At 41.7% G+C, this 26,569-nt stretch overlaps 1 protein-coding gene across 1 annotated transcript in view; it reads left to right on the forward strand.

Moving 5' to 3' along the window:
- The window catches only part of ush1c (Usher syndrome 1C), a 227,822-nt gene extending 203,382 nt beyond the window's left edge, over positions 1 to 24,440 (forward strand). The window contains exons 20-22 of the mRNA XM_078220627.1: positions 6,001 to 6,110; positions 13,697 to 13,752; positions 20,589 to 24,440. Of these exons, the coding sequence (XP_078076753.1) occupies positions 6,001 to 6,110; positions 13,697 to 13,752; positions 20,589 to 20,601 (179 nt within the window). The 3' untranslated portion in view covers positions 20,602 to 24,440. The remainder of the gene's footprint in view (positions 1 to 6,000; positions 6,111 to 13,696; positions 13,753 to 20,588) is intronic.
- The last annotated feature ends 2,129 nt before the right edge of the window (positions 24,441 to 26,569 follow it).

Here is a 26,569-nt window from a genome sequence, read left to right on the forward strand (position 1 = left end):
GTTCTGAAACTTGAAGATCCTATTTTCAAAGTTGCAAAAATTCTTGACAGTCCCTGTGCAGTTTCCTGCATGGATGAACTTCAGTCTTCTGGGGACTTGAAAGGTTGAGCAAGAAGTTCTAACTGAGCCAGTGAAGTATCATGTTTTACTATCTTTATTGGAAACATGTCCTTGTCCCGATTTAGATAAGCTCTAGCTTCTAATTTAGTTTGAGCTCATTCTGAAACCAGCATAGAATTCTTGCCACATTGGTTTTATTGAAAATATGTCGTAGGCGAGTGCATAGATTAATTTTATGTAAGTTTTACGTAAAAATGCAAGGTCTTTGAACTGGGATGCTACCTCAGTGACTGTGACATTCCTCTGCCTTGAGAGTTCAGTATTTCAGAATCAGATACCTGTATCAAAACTTAAGGCTACATTTAAGTCTCACTTCAGGGTTTGAGTATGAAAAACAAAGCTGACATCCCAGTGTAGTACAAGGAGTATGCTGCATTATTGGAGGTGCCATCTTTTGAATGAACAAAGAACAATACAGCACAGGAACAGGCCCTTCGGCCCTCCAAGCCTGCGCCGCTCATGTGCCTAACTAGACCATTCTTTTGTATCCCTCTATTCCCAGTCTGTTCATGTGGTTATCTAGATAAGTGTTAGACGATCCCAGCGTGTCCGCCTCAATCACCTTGCTTGGCAGTGCATTCCAGGCCCCCACCACCCTCTGTGTAAAATACGTCCCCCTGACATCTGTGTTGAACCTTGCCCCCCCTCACCTTGAACCCGTGACCCCTTGTGTTCGTCACCTCCGACCTGGGAAAAAGCTTCCCACTGTTCACTCTACCTATGCCTTCATAATTTTATACACCTCTATTAGGTCGCCCCTCATCCTCCGTCTTTCCAGGGAGAACAACCCCAGTTTACCTAATCTCTCCTCATAGCTAAGACCCTCCATACCAGGCAACATCCTGGTAAACCTTCTCTGTACTCTCTCCAAAGCCTCCACGTCCTTCTGGTAGTGTGGCGACCAGAAATGGACGCAGTATTCCAAATGTGGCCTAACCATCGTTCTATACAGCTGCAACATCATATGCCAACTTTTATATTCTATGCCCCGTCCAAAAAAGGCAAGCATGCCATATGCCTTCTTCACCACCCTCTCCACCTGTGCTGCCACCTTTAAGGATCTGTGGACTTGTACACCCAGGTCCTTCTATGTGTCTATACTCCTGATGGTTCTGCCATCAGATGTTAAATCATGTTCTGCCTTGAGATGTTAAATCAAGGTCCCATCTGCTTCTTTGACTAGGTGTAAATGATCCAAGGCACTGTTTCGAAGATTCCTTGGAGCACAGAAGGCTGAGAGGGGACCTGATTTAAGGTGTATAAAATTTTGAGTAGCAGGGATAAGGGGGCAAAGATTTAAGTTAAGGGACAGGAGGTTTATTGGAGATGTGAGGAAAAACCTTTTCACCCAGAGGGTGGTGGAAATCTGGAACTTACTGGCTGAAAGGATGTTAGAGGCAGGTACCCTCACAACATTTAAGTTGTATCTAGATGAGCACTTGAAGTGCTATAGCATACAAAACTACAGACCAAGTGCTGGAAAATGGGAATAAATAGACAGATGGTTGATGGCCTGGGCGGACACAATTGGCTGAAGGACCTCATTCTGTGCTGTAAAACTCTATGGGCGGAATTTTATGAGAAGAATTCCAAGTGTCTCGTTAGCATGTACACGGGAGAGTTTCGGATCCGTTTTTTGGCTGAGTCTTTAATCCGAATCTTATCGACTTAAACATTAAAAAATGGGCTAGATCATTTCTAGCCACAGGATGGATTAGGCAGCACTTAACTCGCCAGCAAGGCTACTGCAGCAGCTGAGGGAGCCATTGCACTTGTACATACCTTTGGTGCACATGTGCAAGAGCTGGTGGATGTGAAAGACTCACAGTGCCCCCCAGCGATCCCAGGGCCCAGTGGTCAATAGTGAGTGCCCCACCACCACCCAGAACTATCACCCCCACCCTCCCCCCCAGCTAGAACAATTCATCTCCCCCCCCACCCCCTACCGATCGCATGCAGAGTGGCAGCAGGCCCCACCTCCCTACCTGATCGGGCTGCTTCTTGTAGGCCCCATCACTGACCTGGTCCTGCACTGGCCTGGCTCTACACATTAAGGCCCTGCCCCCCATAAGTCCTGTCCTGTGGGCCCTGCCCTGTCAGGCCCCGTCCCATCAGACCCACCCCCTCTGGCCCTCCGGTTCTACTAGCAAGGCCATCACAACTGTTCCCCATTCTTTGGGACCAGGTGTTTTCATCACTGGAGAGAACCTCTCCTGGTGAGCCACAAAGGCAAGCGATCCCGAGCAATCGCGTCCCAGGCTCACTAATCACGTTAATGCGATTTTAAATATATTTAAATAATTTATTCAGCCTCTTACCAGAAATGGCTGAGAGGCTGAATGTGCTGGAAATCCGATGCCAGTAAGATCGCAAGTGACCAAAACCTTATTTGATAAGTTGGAAGCAGTCATTTTCAGTTTAAGAAATAACAAAGAAGCAAAGCAATCGAAAGTTTGAATCTAGCACTCCACTGAATGGCTTGTCTGAGTAACTTTCACAATTTAGTACCGGATAATACAATTATTCGATAGTTTTCTACATATTTAGACCAGTTGCAGGGACATTTTTTGTTGGAATGTTTGCATTCATGTTATCATGACAAGTTGCCTTGAGAAAGGCTTCTGCACAACACCTTTTGGGTGAACTATGAGCCTCAATAAAGAGTATTATAATTGCTTTCTAGAGGATTTATTCTGTTTTTGTCATTGATGGAAAGTCTCTGTTGCAATGATGGCAGAGCACGGTACAATTGATTATAATACTCTGGGTTAGGAAGTGGAGAGGTTTCTGCTCTTGATCAATATCCAAAGATTCTCATCAAAAACCAAAATACATATGTACATCAGGTCAGGCTTATGCTTTTGCTGACCGTCAGGGATCACGCAAGAATAACGGAAGGTACCCCCGGGATGGGGAACAAAACTAAGCAGGCAGAGCCGGGCAGGCTGTGGTCTTCCTTATTTTTGTAAACTGTTTAAAAAAAAAACATCCTTCTTGTGACTACCTCCTCTAGATCTCCTCAGCATGATCCCACAAGGATGAGCTACAGACAAATGACTAGACTGTGGAGCTGTAGTCCACTAAGTAATCAATGATGAAGGACATTGCACTAAAAGGGAGACAGGGGTGACAAGATGGACTCGACTTAGAGACATTTCAGTCTTCAGAATATGTCACGTTATTATCAGCTTCTAATTTATTTTGATGATGGGTGAACAGCTGGGAGAGATAGTGTTACGAGTAATGGAACCAGGCCTGTATAAAGTGTCAAAGCAATATACAGTGTATCAGTTTGCATATTTAGTGAACAGTAATAGTAGCTATTATATTTATACATAATTAATTGTTTTGTGAATAGATACAATGCACAGATTGTTTTCAAGGAGTCTGCGATCCTTTAAATAATATATTTTCCAAGCACTCATGTTTACGTACGTGATGACACTCTCACTAGACCTATGTCAGATAGCACAGTTGTCACTATTTGCTGATAAGTTGAGGAGGTGTAAAGTGAAGCAAATTCCAATGCACTCTCATATGCCCCCCCAAAGGACTGTGAGCTTATCGTATGGAATGCTTCTATTCGAGAAGTCTCCATTCACAGAATTTATGTCAGAATGTGAAGGGCTAAACCATCATAAATAGCCTTCTTTAATTTGTGTAATTTTAAACTATGAAATCTTAAAGATGATGTTTTAAAAGTTGAAATGCAGTTCCATAAAAAATTGACTATTGTTTCAATCTAGTTTTAACTAAAGCTAGTTAAAATAAATTGTTAAATTTCCCTCAAAGTAACATTTAATAGAATTAACAGATTATTAATACAGTTGCTACAATTTTATTGTAATCTACAAATTTTGAGTTTATGGATATGTATAAGGTTACAAAATATTACACAACAGCTGTACCAATGTTTGCGTTGTGCAGACGAAAGGTTGAGGTCATTCCCTGAGGCCTGGCAACATGCCAGCAGGGAAGAGGCAAGGCTATGTTGAGCAGTAGAGAAGCTGCTTGAAGGTCGATGAAATATTTGTGTGGATTGTGGTCACCATGGGAGTAACGGATGTTGATCTCTGTGTCTGATTTTAGTCGGTGAGGATACTTTACTGTGAAACAAAACTAATAATAGTCCCAAAATTGAAGGTTTTCATTTATGGTAAAGTTATTGTTGGCTGTTTATCACGCAATAGAGGGTATTGGGTTCAAAGTTATCTCTTGGTTTCAGACCATAATTGACCTTGTATTGTTTTCATTCCAATAAATATCACTTGGTAGATGTTGCCATTTATTTTTATTCTGAGGCGATGTGGGAAACATTCATATACGCACAAGTTTCTGGCACAAGCTGAGTAACGTCATTGCAAATAAGGACTTCAGGGTCTGATCTGCAAGAATCCATCAGACTAATCAGGATGCTAACCAGGTTTCCCAAAGCGCCTTGTACCTAGGAGTTTAACTGGTTCCAATGGTAAAATAGTTCCCTGGACCTGGAGTGGCAAAAAAGCCTGAGCAGGCAGAACCAGGCAGGCTTATTTTAGTAAGCTATTAAAAAAAACTCTTCCTGTGGCTACCTCCAGCAATTCCTTTAAAGTCTGCTAGTTATCCTGCTGAAGACGTGGAACAACACGTCTAGGAGGAGAATTTGCAGCACAAATCTCTACCCAATTGATGACCAATATTGAATTGGGGTCCTATTAACATTTGCACTTGCAGGGCAACTAACATGTGTTTCAACTAGAACATGAACACCCCAAGGATACTGAGGTCACTTACTACCTGTTATCAATATGTATTCTTATCAGCAGTGTTTTTTTTCAAGTTAGGGTACAGTTGCAATAAACAGACTGAATCTCTTAGAAAATGAACTTGTGGCTCAATTCTCCGCCAAAGGCAGATTAATGGAATCTAGATGGTATTGATTTTAATGAAGCCAAGATGCTCTTGATTTTGGAAACAGGAGATTTTATTAATTATAAAGTAGTAATTTAGAGACAGTAAACGATTCATTATTTTCCTGTGAGGAGTTATTGTAGCATAACATTTATTGCATTACATTAGTGCTATTTATTCACTTGCCCATCTAATATTCAATGAAGTCATGTATCAATTAAAGCTTAAAGCAAGGTCTGAAATGATGCTGCCCCACTTCTCAAAGGTGTCAGAAAAACCCTGTGGATGCATGAGAAATTTCCATTATTTAAAAATGAAGGTTTCTATTGATTATTCTGGGCGCATTATCAAAAGCCTATTTCGACGCCAGGCCCATTGAAGATACTGTCAAGATTGTAGGGCAATAAGCTTTAACTGTGAGTGTAATACTTGAAATATGAGAGTAGATTTTGACTTCTGAACAACCAGCCAATGAAAGGTGCTCTCAGCTATGAAGTGATCAGAATCATTTTGAGGCTCAGGCCTCATTTAAGTTGAGCAAGTTGGCTACCCACCCAAAATGGAGGTCACACCCCTGCTCACCTGATTCAGGGTGCCAACCTGTACCAGGGGGCAGAGCCAGGGTTACAGTGTCAGGGCAGCAGTGTCAGTGGTCGGCCCCCTGGGGAGCCCCATTGGGATGACTTGATTGATATTTTCAAGATCTCAAGGGCAATATATTGTGCAAGTAGAAATAAACGACAGGCTCCTCAACCGGAGGCAATCAGAGCCAGACCTTTCAGGAGTCAAGCTAATAAATATTTGCACCAGCAAAAGATAATAGAAGTTTGGAACTCTCTTCCACAAATGGCTTTTGATGCTGGATCCATTGTTAAATTAAAAACTGAGATTGGTGGAGTTTTGTTAACCAAAGAACTTCAGCGATGTAAGTTCTCATTGAATGGTTCAAAAGGCTCAAGGGGCTAAATGGCCGAATTGTTTCTTCTTTAGGTGGAATTGTGAAAGGAGACCAAATAATGGCTGTCAATGGAAAGATTCTCACTGATGCCACCCTACATGAAGCCCAAACAACAGTCGCAAAGTCTTGGAATAGTGGTGGTGTAAGTACTCGTATCCTTCATATTGAGTTATTTAGTGTGTGACCAAAAAGCTACCCAGCAACGTTTTTAACAAAGGAGCAAATTGGATCGAATTCAATTGCCTAGAGATACAAAATTCATTATTTTCATCCCTTCCCCCCACTGAAACCTCTAGTTACTCACATCATGGATGGATATAGTTAATTTTCAGTAATGACGCTCAGGTCTACCTGACCACCACATCTTTCAATCCTTCAATCTTTCAATGGTGACACTGCTTCTCTAACATCCAGTTCTGGGTGAGCTGCAGCTGAACATTGGAAAGACCATTGCCATTGTATTAGCTGCCTGCCACAAGCTCCATATTCAAGCATTGATTCAAATCTCTTCTGTAGCCACTGTTCCTGGCTGAACCAGGCTGCTTGCAACTTCAACATCCTAGTTCATGTAATGGTGAGCTTTTAAACCCATATCTTTCTCACTCACAAACACTGCCTACTTCTGCTTCCAAAACTCTGCTACTCGTATCCTTAACCGACATTTTCCTGTTCACCTGTCACTTGCATTGACTTTTATTCCCCAACATTCCTGAACAGAGGATCCTTTAACCAAACTTTTTGTCGCCTATCCTCAATAAAGATCCTTCAATTAAAGAGATAAATTGCTTGCCCTGTTCACACTGATCGCTTATAGATTTCTCTGTGCTGTGTCAGATTCCCAATGACCACATTGACGGTCAAAAGCCCATGAGAGCTTTTGGGCAGCAGTATGTGCGAAGAATGGTGAGTGCCATTTATTCACCACCGACCACAAAATCTGGATCAATGTGTTGTTTGCAGGACTATGGCAGTAGTTAGTAGTTCTTCCCATAACAAGCTAGATATAGTGGGCGGAATCTTATCAAAAAATGGCAAAGTGTCAGGGCTGACTGAAAACCGGGGTGTTGGCTGATTTTCCCTCCAGATCTTCTGGTACTTTGTCACGAAACTAAGAGGTGGGTACGTTTCACAATGTCATGTTGAGGGGCGGGACCTTAACATGCCAGTAAAGCCCGGCTATGCTGAGCCCTTTTAAAAGAGTGTCCTGCTTAGAGGAGAAAATAACCTCCCTGCTATCAAAGCCAGCACATCTCCCCCCTCCCCCGCCCCCGCCACCATCCCCCCTTCCTCCTGAACATCACCGGGATCAGACCCCTTCCCCTCAAAACAGTCAATGCCAGCACCCCCACGAACATTGACAGCATTAGACCCCTTCCACTCTTCTAAATTGGCCTCTCTTTTACCATCCTTTACCACTAGGCAATGGCACAGTGGTATTATCGCTAGACTATTAATCCAGAAACTCAGCTAATGTTCTGGGGACTCAGGTTCGAATCCCGCCACCGCAGATGGTAGAATTTGAATTCAATAAAAAAAAATCTGGAATTAAGAATCTACTGATGACCATGAAACCATTGTTGATTGTCAGAAAAACCTATCTGGTTCATAATGTCCTTTAGGGAAGGAAATCTGCCATCCTTACCCGGTGTGGCCTACATGTGATTCCAGAGTCACAGCAAGGTGGATGACTCTCAACTGCCCTCAGGCAATTAGGGATGGGCAATAAATGCTGGCCAGTCACCGACGTCCAAGTTCCACAAATCAATTTCTTTTAAAAACTGTGCTGTCTGCATCATTCAAATCACTTTCTTCTTTCATTGTTTCCACCTCATTTATCCTGTCTTTCCGCCTCCCCCCACCCCATACCTAATATCATGGCTCATCTGTGGTCTGTATATTTCCACCTTTGAGTGGATCTCACACGTATTCCTGCGTTGACAGACTGAATATCCATCCTTTGTTTTAATAAAGGCTTAATAGTGTTTACAGAAAGATGAGGGAGAACATGAAATGAGTTGGTCATATCTACAATTGTGTTTGTCGACATTATTGATAGAGAAATATACTGATCTGAGGGCTTTTTTTTGTTATATTTTCCCTGTGACTGCAAAAGCAAAATTGATTTCGGTTTTGCTTTATTTGTATATTAAGTGAAACACAGTGTGGTGGAAAAAAGTCACATATGGTGATAGAATAAAAACTGTTTCTCTGACTAATGGGTTTTATTGAATCTCTGTTTTCAAAACCTCCAGGTAACTGATTACTTAAATTTCCAGGTGATAAGGTGTATATAATGGCATCATCAGGAGAACAAACTCACCTGTATTTAAATAGTACTTTCAGCATTGGAAAACTCATATACAGTAAATATTTTTTTAAATGCATGCTCAAGCTAAAGGAAATAATAGGAGGGATGACTGAATGTTTGACCAAAGAAGTGATTTTAAAGTAATATATGAAAGAAGGAGAGAGGAAAATGGAAAGGCAGAGAGCTAACAACATGCTTTCTCCCATTTTGAGGCACACAGGCCAGAACTCACCCCTCCTTGTCTGCCCCTCAGAGCCTCTGAGACAGATAGCAGTGCTAACTTAGAGCTGCTTCCTCCTTTCCATGATTGTAGTGTTCAGCTGATCCTGTTGGCTGCCTGAAAGTTTAACAGGGGTCTAGAGGCGCATGAGGCGAGCACCAGTTCCAGCTAGCCTCCAACCCCGAAAGACAGTCTGCCTCTCTGAAAAGGGAGCTGCACCAACTGAAACGGGGTTGCTGCTTGGAAACAAAGGAAGTAGAACATCAGAGCAAAGAAAGAGCACCAGCTTCATGGATGCAGTGCTGGAGCATTAGTCACGAAGGTTGACAGGATGGGACAGGCACATTTCTGCAGAAGGCCAGGAAGAATACCCTTCGAAGGAGTAGGAGTAGATGATTAATGAGGGCAATCCCCAGAGTCTAGGCAGAAGAACCTGCAGCAGCGCTGAGAGGAGCTTAATGAAGGAATTGGACGAGACAGAATAATGCACTTTTGTTTGCATAAATGGATGTGTTTTTAGATGAAGGTGTTATGGTAAGGTAGTTTTGAAATGAGGAGGTTAGCCAATGGAACATTGTGATAGGGTGTACCAGCTGAATGGCAAGTCGGACGATTGTGGAGCTATGTTGGTGAAGCGATATTCTCCAAGCAGAAGAGAAAACGGAACAGCTACTCTCTGTTCACACATGTGTAGTGAAAGTTTGCCAAATGCACTGTCCCCATCTCCTCCTGTTCCTCGTCATCCTCCTCCCACCGCCCCCTCCTCTCGAGGTGACCTCCAGATGCTGGGATCAATGACTGCAATTTCACAATGCTGGTGTTGTGATGGTCACAGCAGATCACCACTCCAGAGCACTTGGAGACTCCCTCCAGTGTGCACAGGAGAGCCATCCCTAGTGATCAGTGCAGTGGAAACATTGCTTTAGTACACAGATGAGCTGTTCCACAATGTTCCTGTGCTACCATGGCTTCTGTTATATGCACAATGACCTCATATGATCAGATGGCTAAAGAGGGGGTCATCAGCCAGGTGTGGAGGGTGTATCATTTGTCTCTGAGCAGCCACCTCTGGTTCCACTTGTCAGCCTGCACATAGTTGGAATGGCAGACTGTCTCAAATAGCACCTTTCATTAACATTGTGCTCTCTGTATGGGTCATACACCAACTGCTTATTGAGAGAGTGGTTGGTCTTGTGGTTTCTGTACCACTCCTAGTGGAAATAAGGACTGCAAATCCAAGAGCATGCAAACAATGGCACCCTGCACAATCATGAACTCCACTATCCTGGCAAAGCCACACACCACCTTACCCTGCTTCTTACTGCTTAGAGGCACCATGATGCAATCACCTCTCCTTGCAAATGCAGCCTCTGTCATTCCTCATATGTAGCAATGGATGACATATAGGAGATACATATCCATCACCTGAACCCCATGAGAATGTTCCCCTCATCCAGAGAAGTTTAAGTAACTGAGACCTTTACTGCTATTTGCAGTACCTTCATCCCTTAGTTTGCAGGTCCATGTTCTGCTTAAGGAGATGGCATGGCTCTATTGAATCTGACTCACCACAGATATTGTTCCAGGCTGAGGACGAAGGCTGCCCTGAAGACAGGTGGTGGGTAGTGTGTTCTGTGGAGAGCAATTCTCACCTTCCTCCTTGCACAGCTTCCCCTTTCTGGAGCATCTTCTCCAGTTTTCAATTGTGTTGCAGACCCAGGTGCTGCAACTACAGCCCCTCTATCCCGTGCAGATCAAATTATCTGTCCTCCTTGAATGGATGCACAACTCACAAAGAGACCTGCAAAAACAAGCTACGGCACATTCATAAACATTTTTGCAGCAAAATTGACTCAAAAGCACCTCAAATGCAAGTCGATGGCCGAGCCTTTAAGTAACACTAGTTGGGAGAAGGAGGCGCACATGCAACTGACTAGCATGGGATTCTCTGTGGTCCATGCTGGAAATGGCAGACTGTATAGCCCACACTGTTGTGTCTCTTGGAGCTTTCGTTGCACTAACCTAAAGTTTATTTATTAGTCACAAGTAGGCTTACGTTAACACTGCAATGACGTTTCTGTGAAAATCCCCGAGGCACCACACTCCGGCGCCTGTTCTCCCTCAGGTACCCTGAGGGAGAATTTAGCATGGCCAATCCACCTAACCAGCACATTTTTTGGATTGTGGGAGGAAATTGGAATACCTGGAGGAAACACACGCAGGTACGGGGAGAACGTGCAAACTCCACACAGCCAGTGACCCAAGCTGGGAATTGAACCCGGGTCCCTGGCGCTGTGAGGCAGCAGTGCTAACCACTGTGCCACCCCAACAGGTTTTGAGGAGAAAATTCCAGAGTGTGTACTTCCAAAGCAGCTGAAAGTACGATGGCCAATGATGGATTGAAGGGAGGAATGCATAAACAGGTTGGCAAGTAAAAAGTCTTGAAGGTTGGGTGTAGAGAATCGTCGGTTTACAGACATAGGGAGGATCAGGCCATGCAGGAATTTAAATAAAAGAATAAGAATTTTAAATTTGAAACACTGGGAGACGAAGAACAAATATAAACTGCTTTGTAACTTAAAATCATACTGTTACTCGTGGATTAATTTTTTTTGCTTGGAGTGTTTATTTAGATCAATTTTAGCATTTTATGATTCAGACATCTACTAAATTGGAAATGGAAACACACAACCCGCAGAGTGTACACATACTTCACCACCCAGTGTCCATGAATGATTATTATACCATGAAATCAACTACCTCATAAAGTTCCTTCCATTATTTCTGCAAAAATAACCATCAGCATGATTCATAGCTCAATATTTTTGATTCCCATTTCTGCTGGTGATTCATTACTTTTCTAAAGTTGCTGTTGCCCCCAAATCACTAACATTCTTTGATTATCTGTAAAATCATTCTAAAAAAGAATGAAAAGATACAGACACACCTACACGAGGTCAAAAGCAATTCCATACTATGTTCAAGGAACAAGTTAGTGGAAAAGTACACATTGGTTAAAACTTATTTAGTCTATCACCTTGTATCTATACATTAAAGACTCCAACCCCATACAAGATAGATTTTAATATAAGCAAGAAAGAAACTGCGCTGGAATTACAACTTACTGCCAAGGAATAAAACTGGTACATCAGATCAACTGCCTTTATAGATATTCCCATTGATTTCAAATTAAAAATCAGCCCCATTAAAACAAAATGGGACAGAAAATTCGGAGAACCATTTAAAGGTTCATGGGCTTTGGGTCTTGGGGCACGCGCGGCTGGAAAATCCCACCCAAGTTCTCTGATGGCCAAGTGGTAATTTGGTATAGTATCTCAATTACATTTAAAAATTAACCAAAAAAGGCATATTGGCCAAATCATAGAATCACTCCAGTGCAGAAGGAGGCCATTCGGCCCATCGAGTCTGCACCGACCACAATCCCACCCAGGCCCTACCCCCACATATTTACCCGTTAATCCCTCTAACCTACGCATTTTAGGATTCTAAGGGGCAATTTTTAACCTGGCCAATCAACCTAACCCGCACATCTTTGGACTGCGGGAGGAAACCGGAGCACCCAGAGGAAACCCACACAGACACGAGGAGAACGTACAAACTCCACACAGACAGTGACCCGAGCCGGGAATTGAACCCGGGACCCTGGAGCTGTGAAGCAGCAGTGCTAACCACTGCGCTACTGTGCCGCCCTATAGATCTCAGATCTCAGATTCAACTCTTGCTGTCTGCTGGGTTAGTTGATTTTTAAAAATAGTATCCGTTCGTGTCCAAAGACTAGAGATAAGTAAAACAGATTGGAGTTCCTGAATCTAACTGTACTCAAATGATATCCATTAGAAAATACATATACGTGAGAATCTGTTGAGAAGAGGATCAGACTAGTCAATGATTCATTCCATAGTTAAGTACTTATGCAGGCATTCACTTTGACTCTTCCATGATAGTTAATCAAATGTTCACACCCAGCATAATGGGATGTTTCTACAACAGGCAGTTGATCTGATGTACCAGTTTTATTCCTTGGCAGTAAGTTGTAATTCCAACGCAGTTTCTTTCTTGCTTATATCAAAATCTATCTTGTATGGGGTTGGAGACATTAATGTATAGATACAAGGTGATAGACTAAATAAGTTTTAACCAGTGTGAACTTTTAACTAACTTGTACCTTGAACATAGTATGGAATTGCTTTTGACCTCCTGTATCTTTTCATTCTTACTTCGAATGATTTTACGGATAATCAAAGAATGTCAGTGATTTGGGGCAACAGCAACTTTAGAAAAGTAATGAATCACCAGCATAATAATTCGGAGCAGGAATGGTGCATATGATCCGTCACCGTTCAATAAGATCATGGATGAACTTTTGCAATCATGCCACTTTCTTGTTCTATCCCTATCCCTTGATTCCCTTAGTGCCCAAAGCATCGATTCTCGATAAGTGAGCATCCTCTGTCCTTTGGGGAAGAGAATGCCATATGTTCAATCATCTGAACCATCTGACTGAATAAGTTTCTCCTTGCCTGAGACTAGTTCTAGAACTTAACTTGGAATTAAATTTCAAATACTGATAAATAAATGTTCTTAAAAATGCACAATCAGTAAAATAATAACTTGCAATTATACAATGGTAAACATGGTAAAACAGCCCAAAGCACTTCACAAGCACATTAGATAATTAGCCATAGTCCACAAAATAACCGGAGGCATCTCTCTCCATCAGAAAAAGGCAATTGGTTTTATACATAGCGTGAGGCATATCACTCTGCAATTCTGAATAAGGTGTGGAAGCAGATCTCCATGATCTACTGCAGCCAGTATAGGGATTGAACCCATGCCCTACGTGTCATTCTTCATCATACTGTAGCCATCTAGCCAACAGTGAAACTGGATCCTGTCATCAATTGGCACTCCCAGACAGTTAAAGGAGTTAATAAGATTGCAGTCAAGGGTAGGGACCAGCTGATTTTTTTCTCTTTCCTGATTTAGGAGATTTTGATTCATTTTTACACCCCTTTCGGTGCTTGGCCAAGATCAATTAATTTAAGTTAGCTCAAGCCTCATTCTTCCTGGTCTTTAAATGTCTGCTTCTGTCCATTAGGGAGTCATCATAAATCTATTTTCAATAGTAATGTAAACCATTTTCATTAACAGTCATAAAGCTGTTGTACTTCTATTACAGGACTGGATAGACCTTGTTATTGCTGTGTCCCCGCCAAAGGAATATGAAGATGAAGTGTAAGTTTAATTTACAGCCAGGCTTTGCTTGATTTCCAACTCTCTCTGAATCATATGAATTAGCATTTCTGTATTAATCTTTAAAATATTTTCTTTTTAATGTCATTACTCCACCATTTTCTGCTCTTTAAAGAACAGTCAAATGATTTATCTCCGGGCTGCTGCTGATACTGCTGTGGAGGAAGCCAGTAGAAGGTGACCTGCAGGCCAAGTTGGGTTGAGGACAGGGAGGGACATGGCAGAGGTGCAACGTGCTTATCACTTAACTGCCCTCTGAAGTGATTTAGCGAGCCTTTTGGTTATATGAAACTGCTAATGATTTCAGAAGAACAATCTTTGAGCTACTGGGGATGGCAATAAATGCTGGCTTTGCCAGTAATTACCACATACTGCGAATGAATAATTTTTTAAAAACTGTTAATCTTTGATGAACACCAACTACTGAATTCATTGTGTGGATAGGTTTCATAAGCAAATCTGTGAGTACACAAACATGCAAGTTCCATGTGCCTTGTTGGTAAGTTCAAGGCTTAGAAGCAAATTGGCAATAATACCTTGCACATCTGTCACCCGAGCTTCAGGGAAAATGATGTTTCTGGCAGGGGTTGTGTATCTTTTAAATATTCATTAATTTTAGCTGCAAATTTGCACCTATGTCAGGGGTACATGAATAAGGTAGACTTTAGTTATCTCTTAATCAACAGTCGATGACAAAGCAGCTGAATCCTATGATGTTCACTACAGATTTTAGAAGGCTGTTGTATCATTAAAGTTGAGGGTGGAGAGACTTACGTTGCTATCTGTTGTGCACTGAGGAGATTTAACTGTCTTTGGACTAGGTGGTACAGCTTGGTTACAGCTTTCTTCTGAACCTGATCAACATCATCAGCTGATCCTCATTGATGTCCAGAGAGCTGATTCTGGTGCAGTATGTCTGATGTTTGGGATCAATTGTTCTTGAGATGATGCACCTCCTATGCTTTCCAAATCTCAAGTAGCTGCTGTTGCTGCTAAACCAACAAGTCGCTGGCACTTGGCACTTCATTCATCTGTGGAACTGGAAACTTGCATAAGCTATTCTATCAGTGCTAGAGTATAGTAATGCAAAGGTCACCACTACAGTACCTTTGAAGATGAACTCAAGGGACTTTTTAAATTGAACAAATAAACTTTATTTACAAGGTTGTTTCATGAGCTGCATGCTTTGGGGAGATAGTCCATGTACACTCATTTTAACTCAGAAGACTCCTCCTTCAGAGAGATTCCTTGCACCGGGTGTTCAGATCACATGACCCTTACTCAGTAAGGCTGGTCTTAAAGTGACAATTGCCACATCCCTCCCCTTTAACTCCTTTTTACAATCCTTACTTACCAAATTACTTGATACAGGTGAATAGAAAACACTATCAAAATCTGAGAAATAATTACATTTGTACTTAGTCCTGAATTCTAGTTATACACTATATTCATAGGTTCAATGATTACAAATCAAGTCTTTGAGGAAGTTTTCTGTTTCTGGTAGAACAGCATAATTTTATAGTTTGAGATGCTTCCACAGAATCGATGTTATCAGGAACTGTAATAGCGGGTATCTCTTTTGGCACAGGCAGTTGATAACTACTTGATTCAACAGAGACCTCAGTTTTCTCTGTAACAGGTCAGCCAGGTACTTTGGTGCTTCAAAAACATTTCTTGATGGGAGCATTGACTGCTGGAGTGTCTCTACCCCTCGAGTGGTTCATGTGTTTATGAACGATCCATCCCTCTATGTCTACTTGGTATGAAAGGGAGCCATTCTTAGAGACAATAGTTCCCGGGATCCACTATCAAAGTTTTTCACATTTACGGCTTCATTTTCCATGGTCCACTATATATGAATCATTAACCAAAAGAGAAAATGCTGGAAAATCTCAGCAGGTCTGGCAGCATCTGTAAGGAGAGAAAAAAGCTGACATTTCGAGTCCGAGATTACCCTTTGTTCAGCTTTGACAAAGGGTCACTGCTTGTTTTTTCATTACCTTTGCTGGTCTCTACTCTCCCTGGCAAATTTGGAAACATGAGGCTCAGTCTTGTTCTGAGACGATGTTTCATTAGTAATTCTGCTGGTGGAATTCCCATTATTGCATGCAGAGTGTACAGTAGATAAGAAGGAAGCATGTGACTTTGGTTTCCAAAGTTCTTCCTGACAGTCTCTTTAGGCCAAACTTGAAAATTTGGACAGCTCCCTTGGCCAACCCTATTTGATGCTGGGTGGTAATGTACAGTTCTATTGAGACAAATGAAGTTTTGAAATTCAGCACTTGTGAACACGGTTCCATTGTCTGAAACAATTATGTTGGGTAACCCATGAATTGAAAAGCATTCATGTAACTTTTCAATGGTAGCATGCAAAGTAGGTGACTTCACCTCAAAAAACTTAATCCATTTAGAGTTTGCATCGATCATGAGCAAAAACATTGTGCCCAGGATTGGACCAACATAATCGATATGGGTCAGTGCCCATGGTCAGCCAGGCCATTCCCAAGGACACAGTGGGGCTACAGTTGGCAACCTTTGTTGCAATTGGCAAATTTAACAGTGCAGGAATAGCTTTTTGATATCTGAATAAATGCCAGGCTGCCAAACATAATTCCTGGTGAGCATCTTCATCTTAGAGAAGTCAGGATGAATGCTGTGTAATTCAGCAAGGAGCAGCTCTCTACCTGGTACAGGAATAATTACTCTTTCTCCACAAATATGCTGGCATTCTGACAACTCAATTTGTATTTATGGGTAAAGAATGGTTTCCTTGGAAAATGGCTCATTTACCCATCCTGTAAGTATCATGTCTCTCACTTCGGACAGAAGCAGATTTTGATTGATCCAGTGTCTAACTTGTTTTGCACAGACTGGTAATGAGTCTAAAAAATGTAATGCCATGATGATCTGTTGTGCTACAGGAGTATATGTTACACTTTCTTGCAATGGTAAGTGACTAAAGGCATTTTCATTCACTATGTGCACCCCAGGTCAGTGTTTGAAAGTACATTCGTAGGCGGACAGAATTAATTCCCATTGCTGAATTCATGCCGAGGCAATCGGCAAGATAGTCTTGTCCTCTTTCAAGAGGCCCAAAAGCAGTTTGTGGTCAGAGATGATGGTAAAGTGTCTCCCATGTAAGTGGTGGAATTTAGTTGTTCAGACCAAGTGACCCTTACTTAGTAATGCTGGTCTTAAAGTAACCATTGCCACATATACATAATTTTGATGCTACATGTACATTTCATATCCAAAATAGCATCTGTACCCTGTCCCCACACTTAAACTGCAGCCATGCTGTCATGAGTATCAATTCTAGAAGCATGCACCTGAAGTTGAAAGATTGCAATTTCCATCAGCATATAAAATGGATTTGATCCTAGCAACGTAACTTTCAGTTGCAACGTTCCAGCCTCTCTTAACATGCATTCGGCAATAGAAGGACCTACATCAGCATTTTTAAAGGGGATTACCACTACTCTTAGGTTCATTGCTGATTGATTTTGATGGACTGCTATTGAGTTAATCAAAGTATTGGCTGGTTTGTACCAGTCATTTAAAGTTGGTGAAGTTCAAAGGGTGTTATGAGACATGTGGTGAAGGCCTTGATTTTGACCTTAAGGGTTCTGTTCAGATCACTTGCTTCCATGTCTGAAGTGAAACGGTACCGTGGCTGAAGACAGGAAAGCAGTAGTTCCCGAGAAGAGTTCCAAAAAAAATCCAAGAAAACGCCCTGAAGGGAGGCAAGAGAAGGAGGAAATCTAGGAAGGAGAGTTACGCATTTACATCTACAAAGTGATGAAGCAGGTTCACCCCGACAGCGGCATCACCTCCAAGGCCATGAGCATCATGAATTCATTTGCCAATAATATCGTGAGCAAGGCTTTCTGCCTGGAAGATGACAACAAGCACAGTGTCACCAGCTCCCAGGAGATCCAGACCGTCATTTGCCCACTGCTGCCCGCGGAACTGGCCAAGCATGCGGTGTCAGTGGGGGCAAAGGCGGTGACCACATACACCAGCTCCAAGTAAAGCCATGCCATTTGGTATAAAACACACCCAATTAAGGGTGTTGTACTTTCTGTCTTGCTTGGCCTGCAACATCACAGAGAGGGAGAAGGAGCCATCTCTAACATCTTGCAGTTGCTCTTCATTGCTGTATAATATTGGCACTCAGTATGCAAAGAAAGGAAATAAATTGGGTGGGATTTTCTGGTTCTTCCCAGCAGCAGGTTCTTCCAGTCCCACTGAAGGTGACCCCCCCCCCCCCCCCCCCCGCCGGCAGCAGGATGTGTGAGGCACACAAAACGCCAAAGGCTTTGGCAGGACCAAAAGTTCCTATTAGCGGCCAATGGCAATTCGCCTCCACTACGGGAAAACACACTGCCAGTTGAGGGGGGAGCAGGTTGGAAAATCCCACCCATAGTCTTTTTCTCCCAGAGAGACAGGCAGAGCTTTGCCAGGATATCAGGTGTCCCCATAGTGAAGGGTGCTATTTACTGCATCTAAATTCATAGATATACTACAACTGCAAAGCATCCACATTCTTAATATGCAGTTGGTGTATGACAATGCTCAGTGCATGATGCAGAGCAACACCCACTATCATGATGCCTTTATTCTGCACAAGTCCGCTATACCACTAGCGTTCCAGCCACTGCAGGAGACCAGAGGATAGTTATTGAGCAATGTAAGTTATCTGCTGACCAGCTGGTTCATGACTCTGATGTGCAACCCTGCACACATTGGCAACATACACAGAAAGAGAGACATACTGTCACATACAGTGTCATCAAGCAAGCCATTGAAGTGCTCAATCATGTTTCTGCTGCCTGGACCACCCTGCTGAAGCTCTACAGTGATGTATTATGGGGCATCATGACCTGCTGAATGTAGCACAGCCTCACATCATGAGGATGCAGCCCTTGCCACTAGGTATATGGAAGCAGCTGTGGAACAGTCGCACCTCACAAATAACAGCAGCATCCCTTTGGCAATAGTGCTGGAATAAAAGCCAGCACAAAACAAACATTACAAGCCATCTTTATGAATCAAACTATGCCCTGTTGCATACAAAAATCAACTAATCAATCTTGTGCATTTCTTGGTTCCTATTTTCCATGTACCACCTTCTGAACTGTGCATCATATAATATCTGGCTGTGAGTGAGATCGGAGAGTGTTTCATCATCATCTGTCTCATTTTCTTCTCCATTTCATATTTCTACACCACTGCCTGGCCAGGTTGTGGTTCTTGTGTTTATGAAAGGAGATAGGCATAAAGGCTAGGGTTGCAATGAGAGAACAGGAAAAGCATGAGCTGGTTAGGTCATCTATAGTATGTAAATCAAATGAGATTGTGGGTTGAGGGGGAAATGGGATATGAGGGGGAGGATTATGTATGAGCACACCATCATGTTTGATGCTTTCAGCCCCACTGCTGATCATAGTCTTAGTGCAGCCCTCAGTGGTGGCAGACATGGTTCCCTCAACTGGGGTGAGGACATGTAGCCATGTCAGTCCACCATTGGTTAGCCCCTGAGGCAAGGTTGTCCTGCAAGAATGAACAAAGTGTGTCAGTAAGTCTGGTGCTATGTACTTGATTATGAAGTGATGTATCTTATCATAGCTGAATAGTAGGACATGTGTGCAATCTGCGCAACAGTGCTCAAGTTTGTGAAGTTGACGTGGAGTTCTGAATGTAATGTATCATTGAAGATTGGTAGCAGTTGTTGGGTGAGTGATGGGAATGTGCTGCAATGAACAGTGTATAAGGCTAGTTGTGCAGTTGATGGGATGTAGCATTTGAAGATAGATTTACTGACCTTTACCACTCATGATTGAAGTTCTTGCAGCATTGCATCCAGGTCCTTGAGGTTACACCTGTTGCATGGCTACTTGGTCCACAGTCTTCTCAGAGTTTGGCTGGAGGGCCTCCTGGCCCTCTGGTAGAGAATGATATGTCGCCCCTTCTCCTCCTGCTGCATCAAGGTCACCAATAATGTACCAGAAAATCTTCAAAGCCATGCATACCATGTTTTGCCTTTCCTGTGCCTTCCTGAATCAAACTAACCTCTGGAATGACTTCTAGCAATAGGCTTTAAAGTGTAAGTCTATTTATTAGTGTCACAAGTGGGCTTACATTAACACTGCAATGAAGTTACTGTAAAAATCCCCTAGTCACCACACTCTGGCGCCTGTACGGGTAATGTTACAATGCACAGGCTAGCTTGAAATCATAGCCACTCAACAGCATATTTAGAGATGGCTTCATGCTGCAGCCATTTAAGTGAACAATTGGCGTGAAGTTTATACTATCTACCTAGGAAGCAAGAGGATTGGGTTAGTCACATATCATGATCACTGCATTTTTTTTGCTGGAAAAGTTGGTTGGAGCTGCTCCAGGCAATTCATTTGCAGCAAAATATTTTGTTCTCCAAAAGATATTACTGAGTTTTTACAGTTTAAATTTGTTGACCTTATAGATATATTTTTCTAATCTATTGATAATTTTGGAATTAATTTGAGGTTATGTTAGAAGTTAATTTGCAACAAAACCAAAACAGGAGCCAAGCCCATATTGAATGTACCCATTTGTAGTTGTATTGAAGGCAGGAAAGGGAAGTCCCTAACCTGATCATGGTTTTAAATTGTTATCAAAAAGGAGCATTGGATGAGACCCCTGAAACAGATCAGCTGCTGATTACCCTAAGGCAGGGAATGGTGGATTGCACAGGGAGACATAGCAAAGGGGAGAGAAGCCCTTTTTTTAAGTACGTGAAAAATGTAATTAATTTAACACTCTTTTTTTCTTTATAGGACATTCTTTTAACAATGAAGAAACATAAGAGACATCACAAGGACCAGTCCTCTGAGAATCAAATCATTCCCATAAAGGCCAATGTATGAAAATAACAATGAAGAAAGCAAATCAAATGAATTGATCTTAATATAACAATGATAATGATGAAAGATGCAGATATTGCTACAAGTAGTAAATAGAAATTGAACATATTTTTTTCTAAATAGAATTAATGAGAACATTTAGTTGAAGTTTATGATTTTTCATGTACCTGTGTCAAATTAGTTTTGATGTGAAATCAAATTGGAAGGTATAGACAAGAATAATCAGACATACATTTTCAAAGAAATCTCTGTTATAATGCACCAAGGAGCTTAAACCTTAATTTATTGAAGTAATATGAGCAGACATGTATACTAAACCTCATAAGGCTGTTAGAATAAGGTTTGACTGTCATATCATAAAGCTGCTCCAGATCTGTGTGTCTGATGTTGTTCCGCTGTAGCTAGATTTGCATGATTAACTGGCTGAACCGCTCCAGGGTTGGGTGTAGCAATATGCACCAGTTGAGCTATCTGCTTTTGTCTAATGTTGAAAGCCAGTGCACCAGATAAGAAAAGCAAAGTCATTGTCATGGAATGAAACTTCACTTCAAATCCAGAACAGTAAAGCTGCTGTTGTTCAATAAGAATAAGCTCTAATGATGTGAGAGCCTTTAACAATGCTTTTCAAACTGAATCAACAATTATGACAATATTCCAGTCCTACTGTTGAAAATGGTTCATTGACAGACTGAAAGCAGGAACTCAGAAAGAGAAGGCTCTTGTGAAAGGGTTCAGGTGGGACTCAATGCAATGTTTCTTCAGAAGGAACTCTTCAAAATGCAGCTAATGAAACAACAACAAAACTTACTCTAACTTATAAATCAAAGAAAGGGTTTAATAAAGAAACATCATTACTCCAAACTTGGGGCCTCGCCCTGGGCCACTCCAAGCTTCCCACAATTCTACACAGTTCCTTATTTATAGTGAATCTGTTGGTCAGCTGACTATTACATAACTCTGTGATTGGTTCCATGTTTTACTGGGTTAGCTGACCCTTACATCTTGTTCCCATTGGTCACATTACATCCAATATAAATTTGTCTCTGGTTACATTCTAACAAGCAAGAGGTTCATGGTCACATCATCTGCAACTTGCTCATCATGCCAAATATCAGAATGAGTGTGTGTTGGGAGTTGAGAAACAACACAAGGTAGAAAGCTGACGTCATCCTCAATGCATTTCACAATCAGTCCCCTAATGCAGAAAACCATATCCTCTTTAGACATCAGGAGACACAGGCATTCTTGTCCTTATGCCAGCTCTGCTCTGTTCCCTCCTATAGTGTGCCGCCTTGCCCTTCAATGGGGAGGACAGAGTGTCAATATCTGTGTTACACTGTGATTGGGTGATGAGCCTGCCATAGCTGAAGGTATGCAGAGTTAGTGATGGGTAGGTGTGAAGCTGGCAGCATTGACAGGTAAAGTAATTGGATGTTATGCACAAGTCCTGAATGCCAGGGCATGCTGCTGGTTGAGTGATTGGGTGTAGTGCCTTAGGTAGCATAAGAGACTAGTGGCAGGTTGAAATGTCATGTGAAGACACACTCACTGACATTGACCACCCGCATGAAATCAGTAGATGTCTTGTGGCACTGCAGCCAGGAGCACAGATACACACTATGGGAGTTGGCTTTCTTCACCATCTGCTTCCACTTTTTTTAGAGGTAAGCCTCGAGAACCTTCTGCCCCCCCCCCCCCCCCCTGCTGGACCTTGTATGCCTCTCCTCCTTACCACCTGCCTCCAATGTGCCATCCCTCAACCTAGATCCTTCTGTGTGCCCTGGTGTTCAAATTGTAGAACTTCCATTGCAACAATTTTATTACATCTTTCCTTCAAGAGCGAGCCAACCTTTAAGATAAAGCAGGCTGCCCATGCCACAGAGTGTGTAACTATTCTGCCATGCCTCCTGCTATGTGCAGGGATTGCTGGCAATGTTCAGATGAGAAGGCCAATTCTGGAGGCACCATTACTTGTGCAACAATCATTAAAATGCGGTGTATAGATTAATTTAGTGTCTGACCCACCTCCATCTGCCCACTGCAAATTGTAGCTGTTGTGTCCAACAATTGCTGTTAATGAATTTGTGACCCACACTTGCAAATGGTATGACTCCACATTGCAATGGAACGTGATAAATCTTGACACATTATTTATCAACACGAGCCACTGTAATTTCTAAAAATGCAGCCCATCAATTGTTCTGAAGTAATTTCAGTGATTTTTGATCATTTACAGCTTTTATGTTTTGTACAAGTAATATGTGACATGAAAGTTAGGCTCACCAACAATGTACATTAGTATAGAAAATTGTAATATATTTATTTAATTTTAGTGATAACTGCTGAATTAAGCGGGTGTATTTTTAATAAAGTCTGTGTTGTTTAACAATTCTTAGATTAAAAGGAAAGTTTCTGAATGCACAAATAACAAATAGATTTAGCTTTTATTGTTCTTCATACCAAGTCAGTTGATATTAAAGCTGCACTATTCCAAATTTTTGCCCCTGAATGTTTTTCAAATTAAATCTCTAACACCATAGAAGCCAAATTTCTTTATGCATGTGCTTAAATAACCTAGTAGAATCATAGAAACCCTACAGTACAGAAAGAGGCCATTCGGCCCATCGAGTCTGCACCGACCATAATCCCACAAAGGACCTATCCCCATATCCCTACATATTTACCCACTAATCCCTCTAACCTATGCATCCCAGGACACTAAGGGCAATTTTTAGCATGGCCAATCAACCTAACCCACACATCTTTGGACTGTGGGAGGAAACTGGAGCACCCAGAAACCCACGCAGACACGAGGAGAATGTGCAAACTCCACACAGACAGTGACCAAGCCAGAAATCAAACCCAGGTCCCTGGAGCTGTGAAGCAGCAGTGCTAATCACTGTGCTACTGTGCCGCCCTGTTTCTAGAGATGGTTTTACCCACAAAACCATTAAGAAAACATCACCATTCACAAGCTTTTAAGGTGACAGGAATAATTGTTGATCAGCTGTTCTAAATCAAAATTGTAATGCTTGTTTTATTGTTGGAATTATTTACATTGTCCATAACTTGGGTGTATGTGGATCAGGCAATTGAACTCCAAGCTTTGTGGTCTAAAGCTTTGCCTTCTAGGACATTTACCAGTTTCATGGACCATCTTTGACAAGCTTTTTTACTTGGTGGGATTGTGATGCTGTGATACATTAGGTATCTCCAGTTAAGGAACTATCACTGATACAGTGCAATGGGCTGGGCAGCTTCAATCTATTCTGCAATTTTAATGTTCAGCAAGTTCACTAAATGTTTTGGTTGCTTAATTACTGGAAGTAGCCCCATATATGGCAGCACGGTGGCACACTGGTTAGCGCTGCTGCCTCACAGCGCCAGGGGCCCAGGTTTGATCCTAGCTTGGGTCACTGTCTGTGTGGAATTTACACATTCTCCCTGTGTCTGCGTGGGTTTCCTCCGGGTGCTCCTGTTTCCTCCCACAGTCCAAAGATGTGCAGGTTAGTTGAATTGGCCATGTTAAATTCTCCCTTAATGTACCCAAACGGGCTCTGGAGTACTAAGGGTTTTTCACAGTAATTTCATTGCAGTGTGAATGTAAGCCTACGTGTGACTAATAAATGAAATTTATTCAAAGGGAAAGACTATTGTCGTGTCAGATATGGAAATTCTCAACTTTCTATCATGAAGCTACTTTCCTCTATTTCTCTTCATCCAAATAGACAGATGAAAATGATATGAGGAGAACATGTAATTACAATCTGCACTGGCCAAGAAGGAATAACTGATATACCAGGAGTCCCCTGACTGCAAAACATTGTTGTATTTTACTATGTAATCTCATCACAAATCTCATAAACAATTTTTAAAAATGATACCTTTTGCATTCAGTGAGTCAATAAATTGTTCCATGGCAGCTTTCCCAAGGCTATAGAATTTCAAAAGAATATATCCTATTCAGTAACATCAGTAGTAAGAGACATTAAAGAGTGTATTAAATGATTATTTGAAAAGGAACAATATGTAAGGGGACAGGGAAAAGGCAGGAGAATGGCACTAAGTCATAATGTTCGTTTGGGGAACCAATACTGACATGATGGACCGGATGGCCTTTTGCGCCATAACGTTTCTATAATTCCTTAGGACTGGTGAAAGATTTTACAGGATGGGATCCTTAACGTATCAGTCAGGATACTGATAAACCTTTAAGCATCTTCTTCATCATGTCCCTGCTTTCTCCAGCTACTTCTTGTGGTAACATGTTCCATCATCATCGTCATCAAGTATTCTACAGGATTTCTTATTTCTGCTGAATGATATGCTCTAATACAAATTAAGAGAAACCACTAGTGAACTTCACTGTTGCATTAAGAATTAATTCTTCCTTTTGATCTGCTGTCACAATACACTGCCTGCTCCAGTACCAATTCAGTCCACTTCTGGCTGAAAGAATTATTGTTTCAAGTAATTGGATAATTTACAAGTAAAAATAATACGCATATTGTATCAGACAGTATTTATGAGCAATGCAGCGTATTGCCCTTTGTTTTCATGGCTAATGAAAGGAGTTTGAATGGTATAATTGAAGCTGACTTTTCCCAATCAGCAGTTACATTGAGGCCAGAAGAATGCAAATATCAGGAATTTTTTCAAAACTGCTCCTAATTCACCACAAATAGAATCACAGAAGCCAACCATGTAGAAGGAGGCCATTCAGCCCATCGAGTCCACACCAACTTCAATCCCACCCAGGCCCTATCCCCATAATCCCGTGCATTTACCCTAGCTAGTCTCCCTGATACTAAGGGGCAATTTAGCATGGCCAATCCATCTAACAAGTTCATTGAAAGTATGCAAAAATCATATATCATATGTTACATGAGTGGTACTAGAGTAACTCCAAGAAATTATTGTCTCAAGTTAACCAGAGGCTCCGTGACAGTAATGCAGCACTTAAAAATCAATTTTATATTGCAGGTCAGTGTTATTGGCATCTTGAGAACAATAATTTGTAATTACTGTAACAGAACCTGGAGTGCAATCTACTTTGATCCTGGGTTGCAAAATATTTACGATAAGTATTGGCAGGCAAAGGCAGACTCTAGTCCATAAAAGACATGAGATCTGCTCAACAGAGTAACCAGTGGCCTGAATCCAAAGAAATTATCTGAGTATAAAACCCCAGAAACATACCATTAACTTTATAAACAAGCTAGTTAGTGACTTTGTAGTGAAAAGGAGATGGTAACTAGACCATAGAATAACTCACACTCGTTAGACTTGCAAATGATAGAGAGCCTTTTGGGATTAGGAAGTGTACTATTCTTCATAATTACCCTGATTTAATCCTGGTATTTTACCTGCAGGAATAAGGCGGAAGTTTGACACACTACTGGGGCTGGTGGCAGAGGGAGGAGGCATTGAATTATCTGCGATGGTGATGTTAATGAACGGCAGGACAATTTTATGTCATTGATGGACATTAACTAACACATATATAGCACAAATTTTACCTGCCACTTGTCTCTCCAAGCCAGGGGGCTTCCTGGATTGTGCTGCAGGCTGGAATGGGCTTCCTCATTCATGGAGAAAATTTGAATGGAGAAAAACACTGTACAATCATCAATAAACACAAGATAACATCCTGGATGGCTTTACCTAGCTTCTTCCACAATGTGGCATCAATGCTAGAGCAGTATACAATCCGATTAGGAAGACAAGTGGCAGATATATTTTGTGCTATACACATGCTAGTTAATGTCCATCAGTGATATAAGAATGTCCCGTCATTCATTAACACCACCATCACTGAAAATTTGGAGTTTAGTAGAGTGAGGGGTGACCTTATTCAAACATCTAAGGTCCTGAGGGGGCTTGATTGGGTGGAT

This window comes from Mustelus asterias, chromosome 9, assembly GCF_964213995.1.
Source record: "Mustelus asterias chromosome 9, sMusAst1.hap1.1, whole genome shotgun sequence".
Lineage (NCBI taxonomy): Eukaryota > Metazoa > Chordata > Chondrichthyes > Carcharhiniformes > Triakidae > Mustelus > Mustelus asterias.